The sequence below is a fragment of the Podarcis melisellensis genome (assembly GCF_964234715.1).
Source record: "Podarcis melisellensis genome assembly, chromosome: 7".
NCBI classification, from domain to species: Eukaryota; Metazoa; Chordata; class Lepidosauria; order Squamata; family Lacertidae; genus Podarcis; species Podarcis melisellensis.
In genome coordinates, this window is record NC_138539.1 from 677,800 (window position 1) to 702,738 (window position 24,939).

The 24,939-nt window shown below is 55.2% G+C and overlaps 2 protein-coding genes across 2 annotated transcripts; one reads left to right on the forward strand and one right to left on the reverse strand.

The window, feature by feature from the left end:
• The first annotated feature begins 583 nt into the window (after positions 1–583).
• On the forward strand, positions 584–6,194 carry CYC1 (cytochrome c1). The gene is made up of 7 exons (XM_081918988.1): positions 584–709; positions 3,236–3,429; positions 4,599–4,725; positions 5,004–5,161; positions 5,265–5,425; positions 5,522–5,622; positions 5,867–6,194. Exons 1-7 carry the CDS (start codon positions 620–622, stop codon positions 5,969–5,971), a joined length of 936 nt encoding a protein of 311 aa, XP_081775114.1. The 5' UTR covers positions 584–619; the 3' UTR covers positions 5,972–6,194.
• Positions 6,195–6,362: 168 nt separating this feature from the next.
• On the reverse strand, positions 6,363–22,873 carry SHARPIN (SHANK associated RH domain interactor). Its single transcript, XM_081918806.1, has 14 exons — positions 22,653–22,873; positions 20,628–20,802; positions 19,751–19,861; positions 18,215–18,356; positions 17,962–18,052; positions 17,532–17,808; positions 16,181–16,305; positions 15,726–15,899; positions 9,559–9,719; positions 9,346–9,457; positions 8,861–9,040; positions 7,891–7,989; positions 7,406–7,549; positions 6,363–6,952 (listed from the first exon to the last, which is right to left on the reverse strand). The coding sequence occupies exons 1-14, from the start codon at positions 22,863–22,865 to the stop codon at positions 6,872–6,874; spliced, it is 2,085 nt and encodes a 694-aa protein (XP_081774932.1). The 5' UTR covers positions 22,866–22,873; the 3' UTR covers positions 6,363–6,871.
• Between the last annotated feature and the right edge of the window lie 2,066 nt (positions 22,874–24,939).

Below are 24,939 nucleotides of genomic sequence, written 5' to 3' on the forward strand. Positions count from 1 at the left end.
ACAATAGAGAAGCCTGGCATAGGAGCCGAGGAAGGAGAGCCCCCCCCCCAAGCTGGATGAGGCCAAGGGGCCCATCGAGTCCAGCCTCCCCGGGGCCCCGAGGGAAAACCCGCCAGACCCGCAGCATGACTGCTTCCCCTCCTCCTCCTCCGAGTTGGTGGCCAGGGGCTTCTTCCTCGCGTGGCAGGGAGTTCCACAGCCGAGCTCTGGCTCTGGCTCTCCCAGCACGCAGCTCCGAGGGCGACCCAGACGAGGGAGGGACTGGGAGCCCCGCCTGATGGGAAAGAGGAGCCGAGGAGCCGCCCCGCCTCTCCTGCTCTGGAGCGCAGGACTCGAACCCGGGGCTTCGGGTGGCGAGGAAGGAGATTCCGCCTGCGCATCCAGAAGGGCTTTCTGCCTGGGGCCGGGGGGGAGACCTTCAAGCAGAGGCTGGGCGCCCCCCCGTCCCCCGGGGGCTTTGGCCGGGGCTGGACTAGATGCCCCCTGAGTGGCCCTTCTGATCCCCCCCGCCTCTGTCTCCGCCTCCGGCCGGGAAGCCCCGCCCCTCCGGAAGTGACGCCGCCCGCCTTCCGCCGCGCGGTGCCTTGTGGGCGGCTGGGCTGGCCGGCTCCTGGTCAAGATGGCGGCGGCGGCGGCGGCGGCGCGGAGCCTGGCGCGATCCCGGGGGGGCCTCCTGCTGCCTCCCCTGCCCGGGGGGCCCCGCCCGCGGGTAAGAGCCGCCCCCGCCCCGCCCCGCCGCCCCCCCGGCCCCGCCCCGCAAGGACCGGGGCGGCCCAAGGTCACCGCGTCCCCCGAGGGGTCACCCCGCGTCCCTCGCCCGGGGGTCCCCCAGAGGCGTCCCGGGCGGCGGGCGGGGCAGAGGGACGCTCTCCTTCCCGTGGCGGGGAGTTCCGCAGGTCGCGCTGAGGATTCGGGGGGGGGGGAGCCTGGCGACCCCGCTGCCAGGCCGGCTTTTCTCCCGGGGAGGAGGAGGCCGCCTTTCTCTCCCTCTCCCCGCGCGCCGAGGGGGCTCTGAAGGGCTGGGGCTGCGGCAGGGAGGCCCTGCCCGGGCTGGAGCGGGGCAGGCGGAGCGGAGGGCCAGCCTGGTTCTCGGGATCAGGGCCGGATGGACGTAGAAGCCAGACAAGCTCTAGCTTGGGGGCCTCCAAAAAACATTAAAGGGGAAAACCCGCATGTTCATTTCTAAAATACAAGATTAAAAACACATAAAATGAAACCTGCAGACAGCAGCAGTGTTTTGTGTTGTGTAAGCTCCTGTGATGTAAGTCATGGCCCCGCCTGCCAGCCTGCTCATGTCTTACATAGAGTGCCTACATTCTGCATGTGCAAATGGCTTTAGATGCCTATTAGGTCGAGAAACCGAAATCCGGCCCTGCTCAGGATGCGCCTGGAGAGTGGCAGACGGAGGGAGCTGGGCAGCCAGGCGTGGGGACGGGGACCACGCAAGGCAGGGCAAGAAGGGGGTCCGGGTCTCTGGTCTGCTGGGTCCCGAGGGCCGTAGGGAGTGGAAGCTTCTCTGGCATTCTTGTCGTGAGACCTGAAGTGCAGCTTGGGTGCTTCAGAGCTGGCAATTTGGGGCACCTGCAGAGGCTGCAGGAATAGAGGTCGATCCGCAGCTTATTGTCACCTCTGGGTTTTGCGTTGGTTCTGGCCGCAAAGCCTAGATGGTCTGCTTGGGGTTTGCTTGTTCGCGTTCTCTGCTCAAGCACCCCTCTGCGCATGCCGGATGCAGCACAGTGACTTTGGCAAGGGACCCCCTCCCCACGAACATTGAGGCATCTCCTAATGGTTGTAGCGTTGCTCATCCTGTAGTCTTATCTATTTTACTTATAAAATTATATAGTGCTGTATCATAGAAATATATTACAACAGTTTACAATAATGTAGAAGTATAAAACCGTACAGTAATAACATTTTCAGGCTGCCTTTCATGTCCCCTTTCCTCCATCCCCACAAGGGATGTTCTTGGCTTGTAGAGGATTGCCTGCCTTCCATGCAGAAAGCCCCAATTTCTGGTCCCCCACTATCTCCCAGCTAAAAGGAGCAGAGGTCCTCGGCTGGGGAGATACTGCTAGTTCATTCATTCATTCATTTAGGTAGTTTAGACCCTGATTAACAATTCCCCCCCCCCCTCACAGTATAGATGAGATTAGATGAATGGATCGTCTGACGTGGTGTTTGGGAGGCTGCTTTAGTCTTCTTCTTCTTATTATTATTACTACTACTACTATTATTATGATTACAGTCATACCTTGGTTGCTGAACGCCTTGGAACTCGTATGTTTTGACTCTCGAACGATTGAAAACCAGAAGTGGATGTTCCAGTTTTCAAATTATTTTTGGAAGCTGAACATCTGGCACGGCTTCTGTGGCTTCTGATTGCAGCCACACTCTGGTTTCCAAACATTTTGGAAGTTGAACAGACTTCCGGAACCGATTCCATTCAACTTCCAAGGTATGACTGTATTATTATTATTGGAATTTGTATACAGTAGTACAGTGGTGCCCCGCAAGACGAACGCCTCGCAAGACGGAAAACCCGCTAGACGAAAGGGTTTTCCATTTTGGAGGCGCTTCACAAAACAAATTTCCCTATGGGGTTGCTTCACAAGACAAAAAAATCTTGCGAGTTCCCACGTTTTTTTTCCGTTCCCCCCCCCTTTTCCTAAGCCGCTTAACAGCTGATCGCTAGAAGTCGCTAAACCGCTGTAGCGCTAATCCGCTAAGCTGTCAATGGGCTTGCTTCGCAATACGAAAAAACCGCTAGACAAAGAGAATCACGGAACGGATTCTTTTCGTCTTGCGAGGCACCACTGTACCTCTGGATGCGAATGGAATCCGTTCCAGAGCCCCATTCGCATCCTGAAGCAAATGCAACCCACGTTTGCGCAGGTCGCGATTCGCCACTTCCGCGCATGCGCGTGATGTCATTTTGAGTGTCTGCGCATGTGTGAGCAGTGAAACCCAGAAGTAACACGTTCTGTTACTTCCCTAGTTGCTGCAGTGCGTAACCTGAAAATGCTCAACCTGAGGCATATTTAACTCAAGGTATGACTGTACTGCCCTATACCTGGAGGTCTCAGGGTGGTTCACAGAACAATACTAGGCGAAAGTCCTCGACAGGAGCCTACGTCTTGCTATTGTAAGGCCTCAGTGAAGCCCCTCCTGTTGCCGCCGCGACTTCTCTCCAGCCAGGGTCTGCCCACGAGTTCACTGTGTTGTCCTTTCCCCCCAGGCCAACCTGACCTCCTTGGCAGGTCTCTCCCGAGGCAAGAAGGTGGCGCTGACCACGCTGGGGGTGCTGACGGCAGGCGGAGCAGGCCTGGCCCTGGCCCTCCACACCGCAGTGAATGCCGGCGAGCTGGAGCTGCACCCCCCCAACTACCCTTGGAGTCACAACGGCATGCTGTCGTCCCTGGATCACAGCAGGTGCGGACGGGGCAGAGGTGGCGAGGGAGGCAGAGCAGTGGGGGGGGAGATTTATGGGAACTGGGGCACCCCTTCCCCTTTGCAGCCTGCTAGGGAGCCGTTGGAGGTGTGTGGTGTTGGCTGTGCCAGTGGCTGCCCTGTGCCCGTGTCCCTGTCTTGGTTTCTCAGTCGGATGACTCACATCAAGCACAAGGTCCTCCCCTCCCCCCTCCCCCATGCTCTGCTTCCTCTTCCCAGCCCAAGAGATGTACAGATCAGAACTAAAGTTCATCTCTGTCAGCGCCCTTCCAGCAGCTGGCACTTGCCAGGACCTGCCACCTCCTTGGCCTTCCTTGACCACCAAGGCCTGGACAGTGGTACCTCAGTGAGGATGCTGGAGCTGCTTCCCTGCTGGGTCTCCCACCTTCTCCCCAAGCAGGAAGCAAAGGCTGCTTTATTCCCTGTCACTGTGACCCCGTTGTCTCTCTCCTCAAGTCCACACAGTCATGCCCTGCCTTGCTTTGTGCTCTCCTTCCTTCACCAACCCGGGCACTGACTGTACCCTTTTTTCAGCAGTGGGTGAAACACTCCCACTTCCTTGCATAGGTGCCATTGCCTTTGCTCCCAGAAGATGCTTCCTGCCTGCCTGCCTGCCTGCCTGCCTGCCTGCCTGCCTGCCTGCTGGGGGAGTTGCCCCAGAGCCAGGAAGGTTTATCTGGGCTGGGCCGGATCAGTCCCACGGAGATCCCTCTGTGGGCTGAATCGCGCACCCGTGATTTTCAGCGTCTGTGTTTGCGCAGATGCGATTTTCGGCGCCATGGAAGTGAATCGCTGTGCCGTGCCAGTTTAGCACAGCGTGATAGCAGGCAGCTCGATTCAGGGGTGGCTTGTGGGTCGGTCAAACGACCTCCGCGGGCTGCTTCCAGCCCATGGGCCTTAGGTTGCTGACCCCTGCCCCAGAGTGTCCTATCCACCACCCCAATCCTCCAAGAAGGAAGGAAGGAAAACTCTTGCCTGCATTCATCCTTCCTATTGGCTGCTGCTACCTTTGATTGTTTGACTTAGTTGGGTTTTTCTTTCATTTTTAAGATGTTGTTTGATGTATTCTATTAGTTGTAAGCTGTCACAGGAGGGTTATAACTGGAAGGGGGGCTAGAAACACACCAGAACCTTCTTTGGCTTGTCTCCAGCGTCCGGCGCGGCTACCAGGTGTACAAGCAGGTGTGTTCCGCTTGCCACAGCATGGAGTACCTGGCCTTTCGCAACCTTGTTGGTGTCAGCCACACTGAAGCGGAAGCCAAGGCCCTGGCTGAAGAGGTAGGCTTTGAGTGTGGGGGGGGGGCACAGGGAAGTGGGCCGGGGGCTGGGGTTGCTGTGGCTGGCAAAACTATGGCCCGGAGCCCCTTGCACAGCTGGTCCCTGACTCAGGGGCTCTCCTGCACTGGCTGGCTTTATGGATGGCTTGGTCAGCGGTATTGGAGGGCGGGTGGGTGAGACCAAATCATACTGGAAGTGGGGGGAGGGAGTGGGGGGAAGCCTGGCTCCCTGGGGCGGCTTGGGACTCTGGCACTCAAGTCTGGCATGTCCCGCATTAGGCTGAGGTGGTGGATGGACCCAATGAGGATGGTGAGATGTTCACGCGGCCTGGAAAGCTCTCGGATTACTTTCCCAAGCCCTACCCAAATCCCGAAGCAGCGCGAGCTGCAAACAACGGGGCGTTGCCCCCCGACCTCAGCTACATCGTCAATGCCAGGTAACGCTGCCCAAACCAGGGCTGGACTAAGGCGGGTGGCCTCTGGCATGTTTTTGTGCTATTCCTTTGGTGGTTTTGAGCCTCCCTTGCCCTTCTGTTCCAGGCACGGAGGTGAGGACTACGTGTTTTCCCTCCTCACTGGCTACTGCGATCCACCGGGCGGTGTGAGCTTGCGAGAGGGGCTTCATTACAACCCCTTCTTCCCTGGGGAGGCGATTGGCATGGCACCCCCGATCTACAACGAGATCCTGGAGTATGATGATGGTGAGTGGGGCCGGGCAGGACTTCCCTTGGGCCGGTTGTGGAGCCCCACAGCGGAATAGAAATAAAGGACTGAAACCTCTGCCCTCTCCTGTGCAGGCACCCCGGCCACCATGTCGCAGATTGCCAAGGACGTCTGCACCTTCTTGCGGTGGGCGGCGGAGCCGGAGCACGACCACCGCAAGCGGATGGGCCTGAAGGTGGGTCTGCCTCTCCCCGTGGGGTAGGGAGCCCTCCAGGCGGCAGGAGCTTGACTCCCCGCAGAGAGCGAGCCGGTGGGAGGTCTGGGAACACGCACACAGGCCTGCTGAAACGGCCCCCTTCTGCCTGTGCGCTGCTCTCCTAGGAATGCCAGAGGTGGGGACTCCAGTGATTCATTTCCTGAAATCTTTCTGTAGAAAAGTGACCTTATGCCCCCCCCTCGACTGTCTCCCCCCCCCCCAGATGATGCTGATTATGGGTATGCTGTTGCCCCTCATCTACTACCTGAAGCGGCACAGGTGGTCCGTTCTAAAGAGCAGGAAGATTGCCTACCGGCCCCCCAAGTGACCCATGCTACCGGTGGGGCGGACCTCTCTCTGATGCCTGAGCTGCGCTGCCTCTGCTGCCCTGGGAATGTATGCACAGACTGGCAGGCGGACAGGCGCTCGTCTCCATGCATTTGCTGTTATTTAACGTCTCCATCCGTTCGGTCACCCACAAAGCCTTGGGAAGAGGACCCTGGGTGCAGGGGGGGCAGGCACCCAATAAAACGCGTTTCTTCAACCAGAAATAGGCGGCTGGTGTCTGTGTTGAAATCCAGGTAGTAGTACATCGTATGGATTGTCCTGACTGGCTCTTTTATACACACACACACACTCCCCCCGGGGAAAAATCTCCTGCGCATGCCTTGCATTTATACTTTTTCTTTTTATTGAAGGGGTTTTTGACCCCTCCTGTGCAGCAGCATACATCCTGGGCACCTTCCCCCTTCCTTGGTGCTGATGTTGCCCCCCAAAGCTTAGCACCCCACGCCGGGGGCTGTCAGTTGAGGCGAGGGTGCTTCCAGGAGTGGGACCCCTTTGGGGAGCCCAGTCTCCTTGGCCAGGGGGTCGCGGAGTGAGATTCTGGTAGTGCAAAAGGGGTGAGGGTTGGGGTTCAAAGGCACAGTGGGGCAGAGGCAGGGCAGGGCCAAAGCAGCCCCTTCTTCCCTCAGGCAGGGGAGCGTGGCCGCCCCTCGGAGGTCAGTGCAGGGAGTGGGGGGCAGAGCACCTGCTGCAGCCACAGTGGGTGGGGCGGGTGGGTCTTTCATCTGCTGCATCCTCTAAAGTCTGGGGAGGGAGCAGGCAGCCTTGCTGAGGCCTCTCCCCAGGGCCGGCTTCCAACGGGCTGCTTCTTCTCTCTGGGTGCAGAGGCTCCTTCCTTGCCGATGGGAGTCCTGGCAGCATCTGATGCCCCTTGGGCAGGCGCTCAGTGGCAGTTCTGGCATTGGGGGTGGCACCTTTCCCCATCCACGTTGCACCGGCAGCCTCCGCTGGTGTCACCGGGACCCTGCCAGGGAGGAGGACAAAGCGCATCAGGGGGAGACCAGCCGCCCTGGAAGGGAGTGCCATAGAGTGGAGCTTCCTAATGGCCTTGTGCTTTGGAGGTATCCAAGCCCCCTTCCCAAGGAGCCTCTCTCCCCAAGTCCGCAAGGCAGGTCTTCAGCACACAGACTTGCTTCAGCACACAGTCCATCTCCCTCTGAGAAAGCCCTTAATACTTCCGATCCTCTGGCCGCCCTCACCCCTCCATTTATCTCTCTACTGGGATACCCTCTGCACATTGCAAAGCTTTCTGGGCCACATCATCTGTTGGACGGTTTGAAGATTGGGTAATAGCTCACCAGCCAGCCCCCCTTTTCGTCCAGCCCCCCCGTTAGTCCCTTCGGGAGGCAAAGCCTGGCTCTCGCCCCTCCTCCTGCCTGGTGTGCCAGCCCCTGAGCCCCCTCCCTCCGGTGCTTACCCCAGGCCCCCAGCGCGGCCCCTTGGTCACCCAGCAGATCTCCGTCTGGCAGACAGGGCAGCGGAGCCAGTCGCAGCCCCCCTTCTTCTGCACCACGATGCGGCAGACGGGACAGTGCATGGCCTCTCCTAGCTGCACCAGCGTCTGGTGGAGACAGAGAGAGGGTGGCCGTAGATCCATAGAGGGGAGGGGCTCCCACGGCTCACCTGGTCCAACCCCATCATGCCCTTTGTGCCAAGAGGAAAATGCACCCTTGTCCAGTCCCTTTGAGCTGCTCCCCATCTTACCGCCCCCCACCCGGCATTGATCCCCTTGAGGTATCCTAAGGGTCGGCTCTGCCGGTGCCCACAGCCCAGGCGACAGGGCTGAATAGCGTGCCAAGGAACTTGGGCTTTGAACGTTTCATTGGGGTGGGAGGAAGCGAGGCCGGCCCCAGCCCCTGCCGTGAAATACAGCCCCCTCTCCCTCCCTCCCGGCCAGCTCACCTTCAGCATGTTGCTGGTCTGGCGGGCAGCAGCGTCGTTGTGAGCCTGGAACTGCAGCTTGTCCTGGTACTGCTTGCAGTTCATGCCCTCGTGGATGGCCTGCGGGTGGAGGGCAGAGAATCAAATCCCCGGCCTCCCTGCAAAGGGTTCCTTTCTGCTGCTCAAACTGCCACCATCCTGCCTCCCTCCCCCCAGGGGCTGCTGAAGCCTGGGGCCAGGACACAAAGGAAGTAAAGACAGCGAACTTGCAAGAAGAGGAGATAGGAATACTAAAGCAATGAGGAGAGAAATTAAAAGAAGAGGAGCAAAAAACTGCTCCAGCTAAGGAACAGACACTTAAGCAAACAAGAGGGAAGTGGGTGTTAAAGGAAGCAGCTGATCAGCAAGCGATCGGGAGTGATAAAGGAGGCTGCTGCCCGGGAGGCAGGAGGTAAAAGCCCATGGATCCTCAGGATTTTTGCATTGGGCTACCCCAAACTCACCGTCAAATCACATGTCTGTGGCCACAGTGTGAACCACAAAAATCATACATCCACTGTTGCGTTGAGAATATTTTTTTCTTGTTTTCCTCCTCTAAAAACTAGGTGTGTCTTATGGTCAGGTGCGTCTTATGGAGCAAAAAAATACGGTGGCTTGATTCCTTCAAGATTTCTCCCCTCCAGTGTTTCTGAAAGATGCTAGAAAACAGACTGGAGGCTGCTGACAACTCAGAGGGCAGAATGAGGGAGGGAGACCTCCAAGACGTTGGAGGGGGGGGGCCCTGTGCTCTGGCCACCTTCAGCACCCGAACCCCCTCAGAATCACAGAACTGTAGAGCTGGAAGGGACCCCCAAGGATCATCTAGTCCCTGCAATGCAGGACTGCCAGCACTTCTCCTTCATTCTTTCCAATCCCCACCTGTGGGCCTCCAGCCCCTAAGCCTGTCCCCGTGGAGGGCCGAGGACACAGTGCTGCCCCTGCCTGGGCTCACCTTGCAGACGAGGCAGTTGAGGGCCCAGCAGATGGGGCAGCGGAACTCGTTGACGTCGTCCTCGTAGATGCACCAGCCCAGGCAGTCGGCCGTCTGGCAGTGGTAGCTGTTCTGGGCCCTGCTCTCGGCCACGGCCAGCCGCCGCTCCAGGAAGCGCTCATACTCGTCCCACGACACCAGCTGCGGAGACCAGGGAGTTGGCTCAGAGCCCCAGAGAGAGGGAGGGCAGGGCATGGGCTGGCCGGGGGACACCCCCTGGCTTCCGTGGCCGGAAGGGGGTGGAAATCAAGGGGTCTGGCCATGGCAGCCTCCTCCACTCCCTCCGTCTGCAGGAGGACCCAGCTCTGCAAAAAAGACCTCCGGAGCTGGCTGCTCAAAATGCCACTCTGCATCTCCAACCACTCTCGATGTCGGTGGCAGGGCAAGGGGGAGCTGAGCTGCCCAAGGGACCCGGCCGGAGGGATCCTTGAGCCTTGCGGACTCACCGCCCGGATCTCTCTGTCCTGGAGGTGGCTGCTGCAGGCATAGGAGTCGTCCCGAAAGGGACAGGCCACCTGGGGCTCCTCGCTGCAGTTGATCAGCTGGCGCAGGCAGTCCCTGGAGAGGGAGAAGGGACGGCAGCGGGGTCAGGCCACAGCACCCTTCCTTCCTTCCTCCCCCCCCCCCCCGTCCCTCCTTCCCCAGGCAGGCCAGGTTACCGGCAGAAGCTGTGCAGGCACTCCCGAAGCAGGACGCCCTCGCCAGGCTCCACGTTCAGGTAGCAGATGCGGCACTCAATCTCCTCCCGGTTGGGCACCAGCGCCGCCTCATCCAGCCGCTGCAACTGCTGGAAGTTCTGCAGCCGCTCTTGCTCCAGGGCCTGGAGGGGGCAAATAGGGGCAGGTGGTGGTTGCCCAGCAGGCAGGCCGCAGGCCCCTGGTTAAAGGTGGGTAGTGGGCTCAGCCTGGGCACACCCACCACCCAGGCTGGTGAGATTTGGAGGGTCAGCACCACTTTAGCTAATGGGGTCTCCCACTGCTGCCGCGCCACCGGAGCACGATTTCTGTTCTCAACCTGAAGCAAAGTTCTTAATCTGAGGTACTATTTCTGGGTTAGCGGGGTCTGTAACCTGAAGCATCTGTAACCCGAGGTACCACTGTAATACTACCTTTCCCCAAAGATCAGAGAGTGGTTTAGTGGTTTACAACATAAAAATGCAAAATGCGTAACATAATAAGAAAAAAACACAACCCGCCCACCGCCAGGCACATTTAAAAGGCTGCAGATTGTTTTAACATTGGGCATTTTTGCCTGGTGCCTAAAGATATTATCACGAGCCGGAGTCGATTGAAGGTCAGCAATTAAAAAACCCACCGGTATAGTTGAAGTTACCTCTTTATTCAAAGGAACCAAAACAGCTCAGGCCCAGTGATCTCAGCAACTTTCCCCAGCAGGTCCTGCCCCAATAAGGCAGTTGCAAGGACTGAAGACCCCCACCTTCCCACAGCTGCCAAAGTCCCCTCCTCTCCAGGGTTTGTTTCAAGCAAGCGGAGACTGTGGCAGCTCTCCTCCTCCTCTGCCCTTTCCATTTCTCTGCATGTTCTGGGAGACCAGCGGGGAGGGGAGCTGGTCACAGCAGGAGGGAGAGACCCCATGGAGTCTTCAGAAGCCGGTCTCCCCTCTGTCTCTTGCCTCTGAGTCTGGACTGCCCTCTGCCACAGCCTCTTCCTGCTCACTAAGCCCTGCTGCCTCTTCAGCTTCCACCGCCTCCTGCTCCCACTGGTCCCTCTGACCAGGCATCCTTGTCCCACCACCAATTCCCGGGCTCTGAGCCTTCCCCTGGGGGTTCCCCGGCTGGAGCCTCACACCACTCCTCTGCATCCAGCCGGCCCATGACAGAAATGGAGTGAAGGTGCCAGTGCCCCCCCCCAAAAAAAGCCTGATGGGAAAAGTAGGATGCAAGACTCTGGAACAAATGCTCTGGGAAGAGGCATAAAATGAAGGTGGTGTCCCAAAGCATCAGCTTCTGAAGAGCAGCAAGAATGTTGGAAGATAATGCACACTTTGGGTGGCTGATCTCAGGAGCCCTTTGCAACACCCCCTCTAAGGCAGTCCAGTAAAGGGGGTTACCTCACCACCTGCGGAAGACCCTCCCCTGACCAGGGCAACTGGCACCCGCAGGATCTTGCCAAGACTTGGCCAAGACGGATCTGCTTGCTCAGGCCTCTGAAGGCCTTTGCTGTTGACCCAACCCAATGGGTGTGCTTTATTCTTCTGCGATTTTATTATAGGGCTTGTTTCCATTCCAAATGGCTCTCTGCTCTAGAAACGACAGAGGGGAAGGGCAGCTTCTTCCTGCTTTCAGTCTCCAACTCTTGGGGAATCAGGATCCTGAGATGTCTGGCAAGCACATCACAGCAGCATTCACAGAATTATGGAACTGAGTGAGTTGGAACCCAGGGGTCATCTAGTCCAGCCCCCGGCAATGGAAGGAGCTTTTTGCTGGCTCCCTCCTCCTCTAGGCTTGCCTAATTGTGCCTCACTTTTTTGCAAAATGTCTCAAAGCAATTCATAAAATATTTAATATGCAGAACTTAGCAAAGTTTTAAAAGCCGCGACAGAATAAAACAGTGGGTGGAATCCAGTGTAGTGCTAGGTGTGGGGGTCTGCTTGCACAACAGGGCTTCTCACGCCTCTGGGGGGCTGCTAAACCCATTCTGGGGTATCCCCCAAACCTTCAGAGATTTAGCGGGTTAGGGATATGAAGGGAGGGGGAAAACTCCATGTGAAAGCAGGCCTCATCGTCCATGAAACAACTTAATTCCTGCCCCTTCCGTGTAGTGGGCCTGAACCTGTGGAACTCCCTGCTAGTTGAAATTAGGCACATGACTAAGACTTCCTTGTTCCAGCAAACAATTTAAGGCAGTGCTCAGTTTTATGATACGTTTTTATTCTTTTGCTGTCCCATTTTGGTGGCTTGTTTTTATGTACCCCACTAAAGCAAGGAATGCAAACCTGTTGCACTTCCCCAGACATGAGACGCCCATGAAATCAGCAAGGGGGGGGGGCGAGGCGGTGAGGCTGCTCCAACCCTTGAAGTGGCTGTAGCAACTCCTTCGCAGGCAAAAGGGCCGCCTGTGGCAAAGAGAGCCTCACTGACATTCTCTTGAGGGGAAGCTCACAGCAGAGACCCCTCAGTCCCCACTTTGTGGCTCAGAGAGGACCGCCCTCTCTCATCCCCCCACCCACACGCATACCTCCTGAACAGCCCCTGCCCCCTTTCCCATCAATGACGCTACAGAGAAGTACCAGGATGGACCGTCAAGCCCAAATGAATCATTTAATAGAACAAAGGATTTGCTCTCCAATTCATTTTTTTAAAAATCAAATTTACAAACACGTTATGCAGAAATCAAGCCATTTCAAAACAGGTCCCGAAACCTCTGCTGCTGAATAATCAGTGTTCAGTACAGAGAGGGAGAGAAGGGCGTTTGCTGCCCCATCAGGGGCCAGGGGAGCCACCTGCTCCAAGATCTGCTGGCTGGGACGAGCAGGAGCTGGGGCAGACCCCCAAGGCTCAGGCGGCAGCACCCCCTGACCCACTGAGAAACAGCCACCTTCAGGGGAGAGGGTTACAGCATTTCTCTTTCAAAGTGCTATCAGGCAGAGGGTCTCTCTTTCCAGTCCAGCATCAGCATAAGCAAGTCCCCAAGGCAGAGCCTGGCCTTGCGGTTCAAACGCTGCCTGACCTCAGGGGCTGGGCAGGCCATGGCTTCTCCTGGTCAAAGGCACACGGGGAGAGCAGCCTCCATGAGGGGCGGAGGGGGGAGAGACCTTCAACGCAGGCCCCAACGGAGCGAGGAGCACAAAGCCAGCAAGCGGGAGGCTCCTGGCAAGCAGCAACGACGCCCTGGCTGTGCAGGCCTAAGGACAGAGCGGAGGAGAGCCAGAGGCAACTGAGGGAGGAAGGCACTGCGGGGCAAAAAGGAAGGAAGCTCCTGTAGGGCAACGGGCTCCGTGGGTTGGGCAGGCAGCCCACAGATCCGATGCACAGCGTCAAATACAGCAGATCGACTGCCTCCACTGGGCAAACAGTGCACACACACACATTTTCATGGTGGGGATCACAACCTATGAACAGCTCATTGTATTCAGGTGGCAGCCCCACTGCAGGGGCTATCGTGGCCCAGGAGACTGACCTGGCTCCAACCTCGAAGGCTCACACAGCTCCAGTCTTCCATGAGCGAGAGGCAGGGAGGCTGGGCAGCTGCCAGTTGAGCTGGGAAATGGGCCGAGCTCCAAGACGCAGGTGGAATGGAGGGGCAAGGGGGAAGGCTAGGCAAACCCACAAGCGTTGCATGGCTGCGCCCCAAAAGCTGCTCAGGTGGGACCCAGCTCTTGCTGCTGTCACCGGGGGCTCTCAAAGCACCCCCATATGGCTTTGCACCCCCTGCCTTGCTCAAAGGCCGGCCAGCCAGTGAAGCCGCCCAGGGCCAGCAGGGACTCTCAGCTGCTTGTTCTCAGAGAGGAAGGTGAAGGGCAGCCGCAGAAGCCCAGCCCTGCCCTGCCCCTTGGGCTTCACTGTCCGCTTGGCTCATCTTGGCAGCCCTTGGTGCTGCAGCCGGGACTAACACACGTCCCCACTGCAAGGCTGGGAGGGGCAGTGGTGGCAAGGGCGGCCCCGGCTCTGAGGAGGGCTATGAGAACTCCGAGGAGAGGTGGATAAAGTCGTCCGGGGTTCCCAGGCTGTGGGCACAGGGCACAGCGGAACCGTCTTCTCTCCTTCCTTTTTCCTGCCACAAGAGAAAGAAGAAAGAAGAGAAGAGAGTCGTCAGGTGCTGCCGCCACCACTGCTGCTGCCACCGCCAGAGATTGCTGCCTGGAGCCTGACGCACCTTCACACACACACCCCCCCGAATGGACTGCAGCCCTGCCTGAGAGCCCACCCTCCTTGGAAAGCACAGAAGGAGAAGGACGGAGCCCAAGAGATTTTGAAATTCTATTCTTTTTTTGGTGTACTCGACAACAACATGTTTTTCGTATTTACAGGAAATGTGACGAAAACAATGCACTAAAAATATACCACCGATGAAACATTAAAAGGGACAATCAAATCATAATTATTATCTCATTATTTAAGAAAATGAATCAAGCAAGAACTAAACATCACCTACATAGCTAAGGAGCAGGATTTGGCCAGTATGTTAGACCCTAAGCTGCCCATCTGACGAACCAGCTGACATCACCAAGATGTTGGGAGACAACTTCATGAGAAAGGTAAGGGGCTCTTTCCTCCCTCCCTCCCTCCCTCCCTCCCTCCCTCCCTTTGCAGGCAGAGATTGTGCCCAAAGATGTTTAAACTCAGAGGTGTGACGTCGGCCATGACAGAGGGGAAGGGGGAACCTGACCTCACTCTCAGGACCGTCCTGGAAGTGGACTCCAGGCACCTGCAGCCTCGGAAAGAGGACATGTTCATTTCAACCCTGCTTTACTCCATTCAGCAGTTTTATTCCTTAATTTATACTCCACTCGTAGACCACAATGGCAGCAACCTACCCCAGTGCAGAACTAAAGTGATTTTGGATGAACACCTTTTTAGCACATTTCTTATTATGTAAATTTATAGCACTTCCCTTATAAATAGCTTTGGGACTCCCTTTGGTGACGTGATCAATAAATTTAATAAGCTGAACTTACCATCATCATCTAATTAGAAATGCCAGAATTAAGAAGAATCTGCATGGAGACTCTACGAGCAAATTTGAAACAGCAAGTGCCTCTCAAATGGGGAATACTTTTGAAAACCTCCAGAACACAGTTGGGGAGCTGGCTTCTTGGACTGCTACCAGCTTTTGTAGGCAGCAAAGGCCTCTGAATAACACCAGGTGCTGGGAGGAATGCCAAGTGGGGAGAGTGTTGCTACTGCTGCCTTTAGGTCCTGCCTTGAGGTCCTGCCTGTGGGCTTCCCAGAAGAGGCAGCTGGTTGTCCACTAGGACGACAGCTGGCTGGGCTGGACAGGCTCCCCTTGGCCTCATCCAGCTGCTGAAGGACACTTTTGGGGTTCTTAAGTGTAGGAGTGCAAATATCCAGAGTGTGGGGTCAGGTGGGATTACTATGAGCAATTATAAAATATGCATCAGGCCATTGTGTCCGTGATGAAAACATTGCATTGACTGGGTTTGATTCACTGACAATAATTTCTGATCCAATCCCACAAGCTTCTACATCTAAGCCATTTTTCCTCTACTGCCCATTTCTCTCTGCCTGACAGGCATGTATAAGCATCCTAGGACACAGACCACTTGACGGCTGCAGCCTCAGGCATCCTGGGTCGTAAATATGATAGTTAGCTTTGATGTAGTTTGTTAATCGTTCACAAGGAGATGGCAAATACTACCTATCCTCCCTCTCGCTTATTGCTGCTTATGACCTCCAGAGTTTTCTAAAAGCATTCCTCCTTGCTTCCTCCTTTATTTACTCTGAATTACGTATGCATGCTCAAGTAAGAAATTAGCTCTTTCTACTTTTAACTTTAACTTTGTCCCACGTGGGTTTTTTTGAAACGCTCAGAGGAAATCTGATTGGTTCTTATGAACACTGTGTAAAAAGTTCTTTTGTGAATAAAACGACCTGGGCGGAGGGGTGGAGAGGAATTATTATATGCACTCCTCCCAGAGTCTTGCTGGTCAAGCCTGTGTGTGCATTCTATTAATCAGAGTCTAATCCTTCCTTTGCTTTGGGAACGCCACATTAAGGAGCTGCATAAGGAGAGGGAGCTCGAGAAAAGAGCCAAGAGAGCTGGGAACAGCGCACAAAGCTTCAGACCCCTGCAGGGAGCTTCTCCAGCAGACTATGAGGCACAGGAAGGGAGCTACCCAGACCTACCTTCTGGTACTGTAAGATGCCCTCCTTCTCCTGCTGCATCCGCCACAGCTCCACCTCATCCGGCCTGTAGCTCCCGGGAACCACATAGTTGGCAGGCCGGTCTGTGCTGCACATCTCGCAGCCGGGCCGGGTTGGCTTGTTGATGAAGGTGCAGGTGGGGCAAGACCAGCCAGTCTGCAATGGGAGATGAGGAGGAGGAGGAAGGGGCCGCTAGACGTGGCGCCTGCAAGGACAGCCCCTGTCCAAGAGGCCGTGGGCCAGGATGCAGCCACGTGCCCCAGGACCACCCCTCTCCCACTTGTGCTTCCTGCTGGGCGATGAGACCCACCCCAGAAGGCGCTCTGGCCCCTTTCTTGAGCAGACTATGGGGTGAGGGGAGACAAGGCCACAGGGAGCCCATATATATGGGGAGACGCCTGCCTTGAGTTTTGCCACTTAGCAGAGGGAGTACATACCGGCACGGGAGAGGGAGGAGGGGCGGCAGCCGGGGGTGGAGGGGCTCGCGAGTGGCCAGGGAGGAATTTTCCCAGGAAGTGGCTGCTCTCACCAACATCCCTCTTCCTGTTAGAATTTTTCACACCTGCAACGGAAGAAGGCAGCTTAGAAGAAGAAGGTCTAAGAACTTCGCAATTACAAAGTTTCTCTTACACAAAAGCTAGGTTAATATCGATCAGTCTGAATATAAGCATGTTAACTATTGGAGAGATTTTAATGACTGTTCACAAGCTTTGTTTAAATAAAGGTAAACAAATAAATGTTGTCCCTATGGTTAATCTCTAAACTCTTCCAGATACATTAAAGGAGGCTTTTCTATGAACATGAAAAACTGGTTGGATCATTTCTCAGGTATGCAGATTTGCACTCTAACAAAAATCAGATACATTTCCTTTTCAGGAAACACAAGTCCTCCTGACTCCCAGAGGCCATCAGGCCTGACTGCCACCTATAGTCATATTTTGGGTTGAAGTAGCTTCAGGATGAATATTTTCGGGTTGCGCTCTGCAGCGACCCAGAAGTAACGGAGCGCGTTACTTCTGGGTTTTGCTGCTTGCGCATGTGCAGACGCTCAAAATGACGTCACATGCATGCGCAGAAGCGGTAAATTGCGACCTGCGCAAACGCGCCTTATGTTTACTTCAGGATGCGAACGGGGCTCTGGAACGGATCCCGTTTGTATCCAGAGGTACCACTGTACTGGTCATGGGCAGGTCATTTTTGTTGCTGTTGGTTTCCTCTTTTTGGGGTGGGGGGGGCCAAGGCAGAGCAAAGCAAGAAGGAGCAACAGGGACAAAGAGAGGGAGGAGTTAAGAGTGCTCAGAATGCAAGTTCCTATGTCCCTCCCTCCCTCAGCCAAACCTAAGCGCCCGCCACCCCCCCCCCAGCACAAAGGGACATATTCCTATTAGTATAATTTGTGAATTTATATCCTGCTTTAGGATTGGACCTTTAACCACACACTGTCACAAGCTGTGTATCCAGATGTAAGAAAGAGATGCAAAGCTTGGCTGTAAGGATGCAACAACGTTAACAATATGCCATATAGTTGTAGACTAGTGGTCAGATTTGCACCACAGAGTAGGAAAGATATGAATAAATGAGAAACTGGACTTTAGCAACTGAATTTGGCCTTTTGTCTTCCTGATTTAAATTGCCTTGACTTGCAGGCAGAAAAGCCGTTGGGGGGAGGTGTAACCTGTTCTAAGGGTTCTGAAATGAACCGCCTGCTTCTAGCCAGATGCAACCCCTTCCCCTTTTTTCCTGACTAAGGAGCCCCCGCCATCCCCAAAGGGCTCCCTGCCTGCTCACTTTTCTTGGGCAGACAGGTGGGCAAGGTGCTGAATTTGTTCCTGGCATCCGTGTTGTCCGCCAGGGGCGAGGGGGGCGGCTGCAGCACCACCCAGTCCCTGTCCTCCTTGAAGCGCTGCTCAGAGAGGTGGGCGCCCTTTGCCGAGAGCAGGTAGAGGAAGGCCGTGTCGCCGTCCTTCCGTATCCCGTAAGAGCCAACGGTTCGGTCATCCACGCAGAGACACTGGCCAATAATCCAGCGCTGGACGCTGGGGTGGAATCCGTAATCCTGAAAGACCTGGGGGAAGCAGAGACAGGGTCAGTGGGAGTCTGAAGGCCTCTGCAGCAGGCCAAGCAGCCAGGCAGTTGTTGGCGCTTTCCCCCAGAAGCTGCCCCAGGGAGGGAGCCAGAAGACAGCATCCCTGCCTCTGAAAAGCTGTGCCCGGGTTACCTTCTGCCTGAGCCCTGCAATGGTGGTGTACGTGTGGACGCGGGTGGTGATGCTCGTCGAGCAAGTGGCGTCTTCCACCTGCACCTTCATGCTAAAAAGGAAGGGAATCGGCCAGTGAGACGAGCAAAGGGTGTCCCGCAACCGGCCATCTTCAGAAGAGGAGGCGTGCAGGGGATTGGCCCCAGATCACACAGCCTAACCCACCCAGCCTCCTCCAGAGACACCGGCTCCCTGCCCAGCCCTCCACTCCCACCTGATCTCGCTTGTGGGGTAGCAGGACTCCTTCAGCAGGATCCGCAGAGCAGCGTGTTGCTGGGCGAGCAGCGTGGCACAGCGCATGGCCTCCTCCTCGTCCCCGAGCTCAATGGCAGTGGACAGGTGGAGCGCCAGGTCCTCTGAGGAGGAGACAAAGCCAGGCATGAGCCAGCCAGGTTAAGTTGTGTGCCCCCCATCTCAGGCAAGCCTCCCGCCTCCCCTACTTCTCCAAGGTCTGTGATGGAAAACCTCCTAGGGAGCCACCCACTGCTGGGCAAGAGCTCTCAAAAGCAGCCCCACCCCCTGCCCCACACTTGGCTTGCTGCTGCAGGTGGTCACACCCAAGACTTCCTTCCAAATGAGTTCTAAAAGCTTTCTTATCTTATTCTGGTTTGAGCATTTGTACTCTGCTCTTTTCGTAGTCACACAGAGGCCTCGTGCAGCTATTGGATTGGTTTTAGTTGTCTTCAGTTGCAGCAGAACTCGGGCGAGGACCTGGGAGGCCAGGGTTCGAAGCCCCAGTTAGCCACAAAGCTCACTGGGTGTGGACCTAGGCTAGTCATTCACCCTCGGACTAACCTACCTCAAAGGGTTCCTGCGAGGATAAAATGGGGAGGAGGGGACCTGTGTCAACAACCTTGAGCTCCTTGAGGAAAGGTGGGATATGAATGCAATAAATGACACTCTTCTCTTCATTTATGTTGACCGGTTGGTTTTTTACTTTTTTTAAAAAATGAAAAAATGTTGGGGCAGTTGGAGGGGCTCACAATATCGCTGGCAAGGGCAGCCCCCTCTTCCTCATCCAGCTCAAGCAGCCGCTCTTTCAGGACATTTATGCTGCTCTGGTGTGCTATACAGGGCAAACCGCAAAGCACGGCTGGGGAGCCAACCCAAGCCCTGGATGTGGCCCCCTACTTAACTGCATCTGGCCCCTGGGTATTTCCAGCGACTCCTCACCACTGAGGTGGTGGATCAAGCAGGCACTCAGGGAAGAGGTCAATATAAAAGGAAATAAAACCAACCAAGTGCTTTTAATGCGATCAATAACTGAATACTTGCATGGGCACCAAAGGAATCCCAGTGGATTAGCGTCAATGGGAAGGAAAGGTTCAACAGGAAGTATAAACATAGCTTGTTTTTTAAATGGATATTATTTATTCATCTGTTCACCTCTTGCTTGTCAAAATGGCTTCTAAGCCATAGAAATATGGGGGAGATTTTGGGCAATTACTGAAACCAAGTTCCCTCTCAATTCACCTTCTCAGCAATACTTCACGAAATGCACCCACTCCTCATTACCATTGTGCAACAAAACCAGCTGCCTAACCTGATACAGGCAGAAGGAAATTTCAGATATGCAAACATCATATTTCCTGGCAGCTGAGTAACGTTTATGATGAGTCTTCAAGGGCACAGGTAGAAGGAAATTTCAAATATGCAAACATCACATTTCCTGGCAGCTGAGTAGCATTTATGATGTGTCTTCAAGGGCACACTGCCAGTGGACAAGTGTCCTACGCCATCAGGCACCCACCTTTCCTGGCAAGCTCCAAGGGCAGGGAGACATCGATGTCTGACAGAGAGTTGAAAAGTGCCAAGGGAAGGGGAGAAGGCCGTCCTGTCAGCAAACCGCTTCCCTCAGTAGCTGGGGAGAGAAAAGACTTTAGAAGAAGTGCTCCAGCAGGCAGACACAGAACATAAGAAGATCAGACTAGCCCGCTGGATCAGGCCGATGGGCCATCTAGTCCAGCATCCTGTTCTCACAGGGGCCAATCAAATGCCTGTGGGAAACCCGCAAGCAGGATTCGAGCACCAGAGCCTATTCAGAGACTACTCCATTAACACAGGAAATGATTAGGCTTCAGAATAATAAGCCAGAGAGTTTACCAAAGTATAAAGATGCAGAATTAACCAGTTTCCCTCGGGGGTTTTCTGGAGGACAGAGCAAGTCTGTCTCCACCCTCCTGCCCCACCAGGTTTCATCACTGCTGGCTCTTGGTCAGCGCTGCAAATGCACCTGACATGCAGCTAGACATCAGGTGGCTATAGCACAGCTTACGACCTGCAGAGCCTCCTGAGTTTAGGAGCCGAAGCAGCCCTGGAAAAGGAGTCTTATGGTACAGCTCAGGTGCATAGCTAGAAGCGAGAGCCTGGGGGCGGCGCAGAGGTACATTGTTTCCCCCACCCCAGAGCTGTTCAGCCACAACAACCCATTTTCTCAACCTTCCTGCTATACTAACTGCCCTACAGATCAAGGCAGGTGCACCTGATTGCATTGAGAGTGCAGGCCTCTCCTCTGCTGACCACCTCTTCAGAACTGACAAACCATGGCTTGTGTAAGAGCCATGCCCTCTCTCACTACCAGAAGCCGAACCCTGGCATTGTAAGTGCCTTCCAGGGCAGGGGCTGACCTTTCTGGAGCTCCTGGAGGGAGCTGCTGACAACTGTCCACCACTTCTGTGCCTCATGCTCATCCTCAAAGTGGAAAACAAGGGGGTCATCTGGGCGGGCTAAGAACTTCAGCTCATGACACGTGGCAGTCTTCACCTCATAGGAAATGTCTCTGAGGTTGTACTCAACAAGGCCCTGGGGGCAGAAAAGCATTAGTGGGCGAGTGCAAAGTCAAACAGCCCCAACCAGCTCTTGCTGAGGCCTCTTTACCTCAAGCAACACAGGGGTCAAAGCACCCGTTCTATTCTTCAGCAAAGTCTCATCAGGCGCCCCCACATCAGTGCTCATGCTGAAAGCTGCTCCCACTGCTGAAGACCCCTCCTTGAACAAGAGGACTTGCCCCCTTCCTCTCCTCCCTCTGTGCAAAACTGCTTGAGAGGTTCTCCCATCCCTCCAGAGCTGATTTTGAGGGTGTATGGACTGCAGGGGAGAGAGAGAAGAGGGGGAAGTTCCATTCTGCAAGTGGAACTCCTAAGAACAGAAGGAGAGAACCTGCTGAATCAGGCCAATGCCCCATCTAGTCCATAATTCTTACAGTGGCCAGCTAAAGGCCTCCGTGAAAGCCACAAGCAGGATTCAAGCCCAAGAGCCCTCTTCTCCCCTCCTGTGGTTTCCAGTAACTGCTATTCAGAAGCATTACTACCTCTGACTGCAAAGGCAGAGCTTAGCCATTGTGACTAGCAGCCATCAATAGCCCTCTCCTTTGTGACTTTGTCCAGTCCTCTTTCAAAACACCCCCAAGTCTCTTGCAGGAACACTGGATACTACCTCGGGGTGAGGGTGTCTTTAGAACTCCACTGGCAGAGGCAAGAGGAGCCTGTGTGCCCTTTCCTGTTCTGCCCTATTTGTTTACAGCCCCTCACGATGAGTGTGAGGCCTGTCCTGTGTGTGGTAGGCAGGGTGTTATAGGGGTAACAAGAAGGTATGAGGCACAATCCACAAACGCCACTAACCAAAGCGGTTTCAGTGCTGCGCCCAGGCCTGAAACTGGATTTAAGTGGGTCCAGATAATCAGTTTCCCCAAGCATGCCTTGAGCTAGATCACCAATACCGTCTCAAGGACTCAAATTGTTGTTAAACATGTTGGCTGCAAGCCATTTTGGGTACTTTTGTATGCGATTGAAAGGTGGGGATGTAATTGTTTTTAATGAGTAGTACATTATGAGCAGGCATACTTGAAGCACACAATGGACTAAGGTATGTCGAGGAACGGACCTGGCCTTTCTACTTGATCCAATAAATCAGTGCATTTAACAAAATGGAAGTGCAAGGGAAACAGAAACAGGCTGCTACCATGATCCTTGCTTGGATAGATGAGCTGGATATCCTATGATCAAATCCCTGGATGTTGTTGTTATTAATAAAACTTAGGAAGCTCCTAGTTCTTTTTCTAAGCATTGTTCATACATTGAGACATCCTGTAAAATGTGGGGGGTGGGGGGGTAGAAACAGATCCTGTAAAGGATGACTTTGCTGGCCTCTTGGGCACCTCTTGTGAAACAGGCACACCTTCAGCACCACTCAGAGAAGAGGCACATTTTCCAGGAAAGGCTGACAGTGGCTACAGGCTCCAAACAGCCTGGGCTTTGCCCCTGGCGCTGCTTCCCCACGGCTGGGCAGCCCCCCCTCCAGCAGCTGAAATGCACCCACTCCGGTCTGACGGGTTGGGGCAGCTGCTGGCCCAAGAGCTTCAAGGGCAGGGAGGAGGCAGCCGCCTCTGGTAAGTGGCGAGACAAGCCTCTGGGGCAGCGCCAGAGGGGCGGACCAGGACCTGGGTTCAAATTCCCCTTGGGCCCCGGAGCTCAGTGGGCGCGACCGGGGGCCTGGCCTCGCAGGGTTGTTGTGGGGGGCTGAGAGGAGGAGGAGGAGGAGGAGGAGGAGCACACGCCCCCCTTGAGCTCCCTGGAGAAGGAAGGCCAAGGGCGGCCCCGGGATGGGTCCCACTGCCTCCCCCGCCCCGAGGCCCCCTTCCCTTCCCCTCTCACCGCTTCGCCCCCCGACTCCGCCGCGCCCCTCAAGCCGAATCGGAAGCGCTCGGGGCCGGGCGCCGCGCTGAGCTGGAGCCGGAAGAGGCGCTGCGCTTCCCGGCCGGAGGGCGAGGCCGAGGGCGCGTCCGGCGAGCGCGGCACCCAGGCCTTGGCCGAGGCCAGCAGCACCAGGCCCGACGGGGACGGCGAGCAGCCCGGCGCCGCCGCCATCGAGTCGCCGCCCGGAACCGGAAGCCGAGCAAGGCTCCCGCGGGGCGCTTCCGGCTCGCTTCCGTACACTTCCCCGCCGCCGCCGCCGCCGGGGGGAAACTGCCGCCCGACTCCGAGGTTCCGGGCCAGGAGGGGACCCGCTCAGCCGAAGCCCTTCTAGAGATATATTTGGACGGCACCTTCGATGCGGATTTACCTATAAGCTAAATAAGCTCTAGCTTAGGGTTCCACTCTCTTGAGGCCCCCAAAAAATTAAAGGAAAAAAACCCTGAATGTACATTTCCAAAATAGAAGATAAAAAAGAAATAAAATAAAACCTTCATACAGCAACAGTGTTTTGTGTTGTGTATGGACCTATTAGGTCCATAAATTACCATATAGCCTATAGTCAACACAAAAAACAGCAACAATTTGTTGTTGACAAAGGACACATAAAGGGCCCCATTACCTTCAGGAGCTTAGGGCCTCATCAAACCTAAATCCGGCCCTGGCCCTCCTATATATATATATATATTTGGATGGCATGTTCGATGCAGCACTTGGGCTTCTTGAAAGATGGTTGCAGCCACCCCCTGGAGTTGCTGCAGCCTGGAAAGAACTCGCCTGCCCTCCTGGCTGGGGCTGATGGGAGTTGTAGTCCAATGCTACCTACCTGCATCGTGGGGGGTTGGACTAGATGACCCTTGGGATCCCTTCCAACTCTACAATGCTATGATGGCACCTTGTGAGAGAAGTCTGCTGCCCCCTTGGAGCTCGGCGGGAAGGGCCGGCCTTGTGCCAGCTCCCAGGCTGGTGTGGAGCAGCGCTGTCAACAGGGAGCATGGGCTGTGCGCCCTCTGATCTACAGTGGGCTCCTTCCACCAGCACGTTTTGGGAGTGTGTTTGGGAAGTTACACCAAAGGAGACTTCTGTCACCTCCCAGAACCTCTCTGCAGCTGGGCTTTCTGTTTAGGGCAGCCCTCTGAAAGAACTTAACATCTGCATTTGTTTGCAAGCCAAATTGCCACAGGAGATCTAGTGTCCTGTCATTGTTTATTAATAATAATTAGAGACTGACGACTATGACTTCTATGAAAGAGGGCAACCAAAACTGATTGCAATATGTTTGCCCACAATAGACACATCTCGCAGGCTTGAAGGACGGCCTTCTACCAGGTGAGCCAACTCCAATGCTAAATCCTTCCTCAGCGGCTTGCTGCCACATACTCACCCCTGACAAGACCCATGGGCTTGTTGGTGGTCGCGCCAATTTTGTGGAACTCCCTCCTGAGGGACGCAAACCTAATGTTCCTTCCCTGGTATTCCAATACAGAGGCTAGGGCTGTGTCACTCTATAATGCTTTTGGACTAGTGAGCCATCTGGAGCAGAATTGTGCTTTATTATTCCTTTCGACATCACCTTGCTAACAAAGGTCCGTATAGTTAAAGCCATGGTTTCCCCAGTAGTGATGTATGGAAGTGAGAGCTGGACCATCAAGAAGGCTGATCGCCGAAGAATTGATGCTTTTGAATTCTGGTCTGGAGGAGCCTCTTGAGAGTCCCATGGACTGCAAGAAGATCAAACCTCTCCATTCTGAAGGAAATCAGCCCTGAGTGCTCACTGGAAGGACAGATCCTGAAGCTGAGGCTCCAAGATTTTGGCCACCTCATGAGAAGAGAAGACTCCTTGGAAAAGACCCTGATGCTGGGAAAGATGGAGGACACAAGGAGAAGGGGACAACAGAGGATGAGATGGTGGGACAGTGTTCTCAAAGCTATGAACATGAGTCTGACCAAACTGCGGGAGGCAGTGGAAGACAGGAGGGCCTGGCGTGCTCTGGTCCAGGGGGGCACGAAGAGTCGGACACGACTCAACGACTAAACAACAACAACTGAAGGAAGGTGAGGACAGGTGACCTCACCTAGGCCCGAAGCACCTCCCACGAAAGCAGGCTCAAAGCTTCTCAGAGCTTTTCAAAATCATTTTCTCAGCAGCTAAGCATCAGAAATATTCCGCTCTGCTGTAACAAAGGTATGGAACACAGTCCATTGTTTCTCAGGCCTTTCTCATGCCTTCTGGCCTTGCTAAAGAACC